Below are 9,391 nucleotides of genomic sequence, written 5' to 3'. Positions count from 1 at the left end.
CCAGTGCATTCTGCCTTTCTCAGATACATTTCCAGCTGAGATGAATGAAATCACGGAGGAGCTGGTGCATGCAGGGATGGCAGGTTGTCTGCAATCATTTTTATATTAATGCAATCACACCTGCTACATGAAGCTTTTAATGAACAAGAGCAGAAAACAGTTGCAGGATATGGCCTACATACTTGTCTCAGTGTCTGCTGCTTGCTAGGAATTGCATTTCCACATAGTAGAGATGCCTGCAGTTGTTTTCGTGATGCCTACAACTGGTGTGTGCAGCAGTACTCACTCCGGGATGGACTCTCTGCATTTGTTGCTTTACTGAAAGCAGCCTGTGATTCAGCAAGGGTGATGATTTGATTCATAATTCACTCCCACCCAAGCCACACTGTGCCACTGTGAATGCTTCACAACTGCTACGGCTAAGGGCAAAAGAAAAGCAGCCTCATTTCCCAGCACCACTTTCCCAACACCACCAGCTTACCCTGTAGGGCGGCAGGCTCCACAGCTTAGCAGTCAGCTCTCCTATCTGTCATGTTCAGGAAACCACTTTAATGTGAAAAGGGGGTGATAATAGCACTCTGCTGCAATAAAAGGTGCTGTTTTCTAAATTGGCATTGCACTTCAACATTGTGGCAACACAATGGAGGACATTCTTTATTTGCATGCGACCTACGTGGAGATTTCCCTCATGGAAGACACTTCTGAAGCGGCTTCTTCCTGTAAACTACCAGAGGAGGTGAGATACCACAGCAGCTCATTCAGAAATGACGTTAAATCAGATGATTTCTACAATTTGTCCGTCCTTCAGAAAACCAAATAGCTCTCAGTCTTGCCCTACTTTCGACAGCTTTACATTCTTGAACATTAAATGAGCTGAAGGCATCTCCACGACAGGGAACCACAATTCTAAGGACATTTCTTGCATGCCAGTGGGAATTCTGAGCAAAGGTGGCTCTTGTCTCTTGCAGCACTATCCACTAAAGCTTTCTGTAGCAGCAAGCATTACATTTATATAAAAATTAAGTTACAAGAATTCTTTTCTCTTCAGTTATCTAGAAATTCAGGATAATATCCTAAATAAATCAGCCAAGGAAATCTTTCTTTAATGAAGATTGTGTATAAATTTAAACTAGAAACTCAATTTGGTCATTTTCTCCTCATACTTCATCCTTTATTCAATTAAGAGGCACACAGATTTTTTAAATTGAATTTTGTTGAAACTGCTACTGCTGTAAATCTCAAAGAAGAACTCTATTTCCTGCACTCTTTATGTACTAGCAGCTCCTTAAACCATATAAAACAAGTGGGCCAAGCTCTCTCCCATAGCATTTAATGAAGTTCCCACGTGTCTGAAGGAGTAGCATGAGGATGAATCAAACTCACAGACTATATAAAGCAGGAATTATATTCCAGCCTTGATCCACTATATCACTAAACCAGCAAACCTCTGCCTTGACCTTTTATATTGGATTTACCTGGAAGAGAAGACAAATAAAATTTAGACTGAAGCTTTGAAAGCCTGCAGCCTAGAAGTAGTCTTTTTATTCCACAGACCAGATTTTGCCAAACTCTTTCACAAAGGTCACAAGAACATTAAACTTATGTCCCATAGCCAGAAAGCATCTAAAAGGCATCTCATGACTTGATGCTTCAAGGGCAAATGCAAGTGATTGGTGGTGGTGCAGAAAAATACCCATCACACCGATTACTGCAGCAGAAACCCAAACAACTTAAATATATGGCTTCAGCAATGCAAAGCAACGCCCGTGCCTTGGCAGCCAGTATATCTACTTTATGTCAATACGTGATTCAAAGGGAAAACAGAACCCAGTGATGCTTTGAGTAAACACTGACATGACAGTTACTGTTGTGACAGATAAAGAAGGGACTAGATCAGAGCAGAGAGGATGCTCAGTACATCTGCGACTGGGAAGATATAAAACAATAAAAGTTTCCTGTAGGAATGACAGTGGAGATCAGAAAGAAAACTTGTGAAGTCAGCAGGGAGGGCTGCTGGAATGGCTCTTACAGAAAAGCAGAAAAGGGGGAACTACAAAGCTTGAGAGCTATTATCTTGGAGCTCATGTAAAAGATCCAAGGTGAGGCTGTAGAGAAACCCATGCTACCCATGCATCAAAGACCTCTCCAGAAGATTTGTATCCTTGGGCAAAGATCACCTCTGTCAGACAAAACCGACTTGGGACTAGTCTGGAACAGGAGTCTAATTTCCTTTGGCAACTCCTGATCACAGACCTCACCAGTTCCTGCACCGCATGCCAGACTTACTTGACATAAGAGCTGATATACATGAACCTGTATTTTTAAATGAAGCAAAAAACATTCCAAAGCAAATAGAAAACCCTCTCCTGAAGATGCTTATCCCACTTGTGAGAAAACCATCAACCAACCCATGACTGATCTTGGTCGTTACATACTGTCACTGCTGGGAACACTGAAGATACACCCACTGCAATCACAGTGATGTGTAGAAAACAGAACTAGATTTAACCAAAATCACTCAGGTTCTGGTAATAAACTAGCTGTATTATTATAAATAGCAGCATAACTAGTTTTCCCTACAAAAGAATGGTGATTGCAGCATATGCAGTGTAAGAACTTACACAGAACAAAAGCACTGAGTTTTGGTATTTACTTAACAGTACTGACCAGTCTTCTAAACATCTTTGGGTTGTACCACAGGAAGAATGACAAAAATGCATTGAAAGAAACCTGTTTAAATGGTAATGCTCCCCAGACTCTCTGTTGGACTTTACCCTTTCCATTTTCCAGCCTGGAACTGGCAGCAAGTCAGAGCAGAGCAGAGCAGAGCAGCAGAACTTCCAGATCAGCATCTGAGAAGTTCCCTTTCTCAGTGGTCTTGTGATTTAAGATGCACACAGAACAGAGCACTTTTGAAGCAAGTCTTTAATATTTTAAGAGAGAATTCTTTATTCACAGAATGTGCAATAACTCTTTCCGAACTATATGCAAAAATAAACCCCAAAATTCTAATGAAGATACAGAAGAAAAAAAAAAAAAGTTAGCACAGCAGTGTTCCAAGAGAATACATAATTCACAAGTTTAAAATTCAAGCACTCCCTTCCTATGCCTGAAGCTCTCTTAAAATATTAACAATCAAATCTCTTCGGTAAGTGTACGGGGTATACTTTATTCTGAACCAGTACCTTGGGAAAAGGTTACCACTTGGGGCATACATTTTCATCCCTTCTTTGCCCATCAGAGCACGAAGAATTCTGTTGCGGGACAAGATTTTATCATAAAATTCCACCCCTCCTCTGGCATAGTCTTTGGAAACAGTAGCTGCATTTCTGTCGGCCTTGCAGTCTAGGTAATAGGTCACAGCATCGTAACAAACGTAGTAGAAGATCAGTCCAGCGGCGGCAACTGTGAGGTTACAGATGCCACGAAATATCGTGGGGCCAGTAGATAAACCCAGCGCTATCTTTATACCTACCCCACAAAGACATGTACCAGCTAAACAAACTGGAGCCACAACTGCCCTTGCTAAAGGGCTGCTGTTCTGCAAATACACAACTTCTCTGGCAATTGCAAACTTCTGTGCTTCAGGTGAAAATGTCAGAGCTTCCTTCAAAGCAACACCTTCATTGCTCTCCCAGTCTACCTCTTTGCCATTGATCACAACAACGTGGTCGACTATTCCTTTTTTGTCCTCAACTGTGCTATCAAAATTAGGAGGTATGCCCACCAAAGAACCCGCAGGCAGCCAGGGGATTCCAGCACTGACTGGGTGGAAGCCAGAAGCTGCAAAAGCTCGATAGGAGTCAGTGGACTTCACAGCAGTATCTTGAAGGACATCCTGAAAGACACCACTGAGCCTCTGTGAAAGCTCAGCTGGCTGCCCATCTGACCAGCACTCATGCAACAGTTTGAACGTCTGCTCAGGAAACACATGATACGAAAGGTTAGCGCCAAGCAGTCCCACGCAAGAAGTAGCCAACAAAGTGATCTTGCGCTTCTTTACCCACACCGATGCCTTCCGCAGGAATTGCACTCCCATAGTCAACTCCTAACCTGTTTGTAACACAAAACCAGGAATTAAAGCATGCATAAATGTGTTCCTCATCTATGCAGCATTTTAAAAACAAAACAACATGAGAAACAGCAGAGTACAATAACCAATGGAACATTAGTTTACATTAACAAAACACAAAATACTTCTACAGAGAAAGTGATACTCACTAATTTTGGGGCCTTTGAACAACACAGGATAATTGATACAAAGAATTAACTTCTCCCTCTCCTCCAGTAAATCAATTTATTGCCGTAAAACCAATAATAAAGCCACCATTAGAACTCCTTCCCCCAGCAATCAATACACATTCTCTATTTACCCAACACACATATCTACTCCTTGCCATCACAGTCCTCTCATTGCAGTCCACTACAGCAACAGACTGTAGATATTAAGGCCAGAAAGAGCCAATAATTAAATTAACCTCTAACCTCCTCGATAGTACATCGTAATTTTACTTAGTTGCCTCAACACTAACCTTGGTAACTTGAGCTTGGCTACAACATCCACAATGGGATCATATCTTCATCTGAAAATTTTGGGAGACAGAATATGTCTTTGGAGTTCTTTCTAATGGATAATCCACTTCAATGTGAAAAGAAAAATAAAGAACAGTATGAGTTTCCTCTAGTTTTTTTTCAGATTTCAACTACCTGGCTATGGTTCTAGCTTACTCAGCAAACAGCTATTTCCAAAAAAAACCATGCTTTTAATGGCAACATTTTTTTTCTCTAAAATAATTTGTCTGACAAATAATTCATGCAATTCAGAGCATAAACTAGAACAGAACCTGTTTCAGGGTAGATGACTATGCTATAACTCTTTAAATAAGCAGATAAATACAGAAACTTTCAAACCTGCTAAATCCTCCAGTTCAAGAGTCCTGCTTCCCTGGGTGAGTATCAGTTCCTTTGATGGACCGAGCCATATGATGTGTTCTGCCCAGGAAAGCTCCAGTCTCTTAAAAATTCCCAGAGGCTACAGAATTCTCTCCTAAAATGATGCTATGATAAAGATATAAAAGCTAATTAGGCACCTAAGTCCCATAGACATCAGTGATAATTGGGTGCCCTTGCTTCCATTTGCATCTCGCAATGCCTCTTCTCTCAGAGCTTTACCACGTGAGCTGCGGAGAATCCTGCTGCAGCTGTTTAAGACATGACTATTACCAGCTGTCCTTACAGGAAGCCAAGGTGGCAGAAGAAAACTGTGCTTTGATACAACCACCAAGGTCTTAGCGTAGAGCACCATCAAAGGTGAGCTTCAGCTATGCTGCTGGGCTTTGTATTGCAGCAGCTGAAACACAGACATTTGCTCTTTTCTTCCACTCGGGCTGAACAATAACCTCCCACAGAGGGTGGGGTGGACAACTGGGGGCTGTAACATCATAAACCAGCACTGCGTGATATGCCAGGATACACCAGCCAGGATCAACAGCAAATGAATATTAACCACAGGGAAACAAAAAGGGATTAAATTAAAGGCGGTGTTTTAATGATATGTTATTACTACTCCTTCCTATGAAGCTCTTTCAAACTGTTAAGTTCACTGGGGAAGAATAACCTTGTTTAATGTTTATACTGCAGTGAACACATACCAAGTGCTTACTAAAAACAATGGTTCATGTAAGTATACAATAATTTAATTTGTATTCCTTAGTATAATAACTAGTGGTATTCCAACACTGCTGAAGACGGGTGGCGGTGATTTGTTTGACAAAGTTATTTAAGAAAAACATGCTAAAGCAACAAACGCTTGGGTGAAACACTATTTCAGGAGTTAACATCCTTGATAGTGGAGCTATAAAACAGAAAATGTTAATATTAAACCCAAACAACCTCTTGGGAGTTAATGACCTCTTGGCAAATCTAGACTGGTAGTCTAGATCTGATTGAAAAGGTCATGCCATTTACAACGAGGGGGGCAGCACTTCAAAGGATGTGATTATATGAAGACTCGCACTTGACCCACATATGAAGCTGAGCCAAGAACTTCCCAAGTTTCTCCCACTCACATGAGAGAGCAAGCTCTCTTTCAGGCTGCCTAACAGACCTTTGTAAGATCAGAAACAGAGCAAGGAAAAAATTACTCCCTCAGTTCATGTATAGTGTGGGGAAGGCCAGACCCACTGAAAAATAGCGGTGTCCATTCTTGTATGATTAAATGGTGCTTGCCAAGCACAAGGCCTGCTCAATACCACACGGTCAGTGACTCGCATGCTTTGAGGAACACCTGGACAGCTGGGTGAACCACAGGAAAGTGGGCCAGGAAGCACTGTGTTTATCTGCACACTTCTCCTGAACAGCCACAACAAGGGGATGGATGCACTTCCACGGCACAAGGCATGAACACCTGCTTCCCTGCACAACTAGGTTTCTTCCTGCTTTGACTGGAAAAATTCTAGCAGTTCTTAAGCCTTTTTTAATTACACTTTGTGCAGGTATGGTTTCAAATCTTTGTGAACAGCCCCCTTGCAGCCCATGCTGTAAATTTGACTGGATTAAACCCTATGGTCCTGCCAGCAACCTAAAGCAGGAATAAGATGGAAATGCCATCAGCCTATTCATTTCTCGTGATGGTCAATTCTCGTGAAAATAAAAGAAAAAATGTCCTCAAAAGCTGTTAGCACTTGTGCTTTCAAATCTTCCCCTGGGTTCATTGCAGTTTTCTGTTCATGCAAATAAAACACCCTGCAGCCCCAGCTGCAGATGGCATTTTTACCCATAAACTCTGCTCAACTTACTTGTAAGGAAGGCAACCAGACACGACAAAGCAATTTATACGGCCCATAGCCTGTAAATTCCTATTAATTTAGTTAGCTCTGGTAAAGTCACATCAGAATTTGTATGCTGGCTTCCCCCAAGGGCTCAAACACTACTTAGCACACTGTGGTTTTACGGGCACTCATTCAAGCCAATTCACTGGACTCTGTGAGACTTTTAGTTGCTAAAGTTCAAAACGTGGGCTAGCCACGCAGCTTTTGTCCTGGCGTTTGAATGGAGCTATTATTATTTATTTATTTATTTATTGTAGTTTTATGGAGAAGCGGGGTAAGCCCAATTTAAAACACGGTCAGGAAATAGAGTGAAACCTCGACCTGCCTCGAGGGCTCAGGATTTCCAGGCTCCCTTACAGAAAATAATTTTTAAAAAGGGGGGAGGGTGCTAAATAAAAAAAGACTTTACGAAATAGCATTGAGGGGGGGCCGATGCCTTGCATCCCAGCCCAAAGCCAGGCCCTGAAGTGCCCCCGGCCCCGGGCCATGGCGCCCCTGGGGCCGGGATTGGGATCGGGGCCGTCCTGCCCCCCGTAGAGCCCCGGGGCGATCCCCCCCACCCCAAAAAGGGCAGCGAGGGGGCAGCCTCGCCTCGCCTCCCCCCGCCCGCCGCCCGCACCTACCGGGGCTCCGCGCCGCGGCCGAGGCGGAGCTCCCCGGGTAGCGGCCGCCCCGTTACCGTCAAGAGGGCGGAAGGGGAAGGGAAGGGGCGGGCCGCGCCGCTATGGCGGCTGGGGAGCCGTTCGTGGGCTCGGGTGGGGAATTTCGTGCTTTTGGCGGAGCTTTTTGGGGGAGATCTGGCCGGCCACCGCTCCCTGCCTGCCGCATGGAGGCAAAGAGCAAGGGCTCAGGCACCCCAGGCACCTGGTGCCCTGGGCACGCAGCCTGCTGGCCCCACCAGCCCTGTAGGCACACAGGACCCTGTGCTGCTGTCCCCTGGGGCTCAGAAACCCGCAGCAGCTGCTGAAGCGGCCGGTGGTGCCAGCTGGAAGAGCCACGGGTCTGGCACGCTGGGGACAGCTGTGCAAACCCCGTCCAGCACAGCAGCAAGCAGCAATCGTGCAACCCCCCAGCCTTGTGTTAGCACAGAGCCATCCCCATGGTGTCACATAAGGGAAATTTGTGTTTTTCCTGCTTAAACATCTCTTTTATATATGTTATCAATAGATCCCTTCCACTGTAGAGGAAACAAAGGGCAACAAAGATGGTGAAGGGTCTAGAGGGAAGATGTATGAGGGTCAGCTGAGGCCCCTTGGTCTGTTCAGCCACGAGCAGAGCAGGCTGAGGGGAGGCCTCATGGCGGCCTGCAGCTCCCTCAGGAGGGGAGCGGAGGGGCAGGCTCTGAGCTCTGCTCTCGGGGAACAGCGACAGGACCCGAGGGAACGGCATGGAGCTGGGACAGGGGAGGGTCAGGCTGGTTATCAAGAAAAGGTTCTTCACTGAAAGGGTAGTTGGGTGCCGGGACAGGTCCCCCAGGGCAGTGGTCACAGCACCGAGCCTGCCAGAGTTCAAGAAGCGTTAGGACAATGCTCTGATACATGGTCTGAATTTTAGTTAGATCTGTGTGGAGCCAGGGGTTGGACTCCATGATCCTTGTGTGTCCTTTCCAACTCAGGATATTCTGTGATTCAGTGATAGTACAGGAACACATAGTAAGAACATAGTGGCATAACTAACATCTGCCGCATATGATTTTTTTTCCTGTCATGCCTAACAGGAACACATGCAGTGTTTTCTTATTTGTTGTATGATTTATGATTTGCTCAAAGCAGATGGCAGCCAGTAGTTTCTCAATATTCCTTCATGAGTTCGTTTTACAACCTGGAAACTCTAAGAAAGTCCAGAGCACATCTGCCTTTTCCTTGAAAGCTCAGTTTTGCTGGCGTGTCAGGGGTGGTGGGTCAGAGAGTAGCACATTAAGGCCCGTTAAGATGTGGCTTCTGAGCACATGGCTCCATTAAGGCCAGCCTTGCCCTTCAGTTGTACGGTCCTTGCAAAACAAGAACACAGAGGATGTGTTCTGTCGAATTTCATTGGGGTGGTGTACACTGGAAAAGTGGTTTTGCCTCATCTACAAGAAAGATATACATTGGTGCTTTACAGTCATTTAAAAATGTCCCTTTACCTAGTTGACTGCTCAGTGTGGTCAGTTTTAACAAATCAAGTGGACATAATGCTTTTCAGTGAGTTGAGACACAGCAGAATAAAAATAAAAGCAACCCACTGTTATCTACTTGGATTAATTTTGAGAGTTCTTTGTAGCAGCACCTGATAAAGGCATCTCTTATCAGAAAAGATTCAGCTCTCTGAACTTCTGGCCTGAGATTTGCTTTCACATAAAAAGATTAATATCATGAACTAAATACCTAGGAGTTTTCATTCAAATTGAGATCTTCTGCCACAACTTCAATGAAAGTATCTTAATAAAGATGTCAGTTTGATCTTTTCTCTACTTGATGATTTGCGTGTCCCCAGCACTACAGAAATGCTAGTGCTAAATAGACACAGCCAGGCCTAGCCAGCATCTCTCCCTGCTGTGAACAGAGGCTGTTAGGCACAAC

At 44.3% G+C, this 9,391-nt stretch overlaps 1 protein-coding gene across 7 annotated transcripts; it reads right to left on the bottom strand.

The window, feature by feature from the left end:
- Window positions 1-2,907: 2,907 nt before the first annotated feature.
- On the bottom strand, window positions 2,908-7,675 carry TMEM177 (transmembrane protein 177). 7 transcript variants are annotated; one of them, XM_068687434.1, is made up of 4 exons: window positions 7,454-7,674; window positions 4,912-5,058; window positions 4,529-4,639; window positions 2,908-4,053 (listed from the first exon to the last, which is right to left on the bottom strand). In XM_068687434.1, the coding sequence occupies exon 4, from the start codon at window positions 4,037-4,039 to the stop codon at window positions 3,104-3,106; it is 936 nt and encodes a 311-aa protein (XP_068543535.1). In that variant the 5' UTR covers window positions 4,040-4,053; window positions 4,529-4,639; window positions 4,912-5,058; window positions 7,454-7,674; the 3' UTR covers window positions 2,908-3,103. The 7 variants fall into 7 exon arrangements, with proteins under 7 accessions (XP_068543535.1, XP_068543533.1, XP_068543536.1 ...); XM_068687432.1 differs by having other exon boundaries at window positions 4,533-4,639; window positions 7,454-7,672; XM_068687435.1 differs by lacking the exon at window positions 4,529-4,639.
- Window positions 7,676-9,391: the final 1,716 nt, after the last annotated feature.

This window comes from Anas acuta, chromosome 6, assembly GCF_963932015.1.
Source record: "Anas acuta chromosome 6, bAnaAcu1.1, whole genome shotgun sequence".
Lineage (NCBI taxonomy): Eukaryota > Metazoa > Chordata > Aves > Anseriformes > Anatidae > Anas > Anas acuta.
This window is presented reverse-complemented; position numbering and strand designations above follow the sequence as displayed.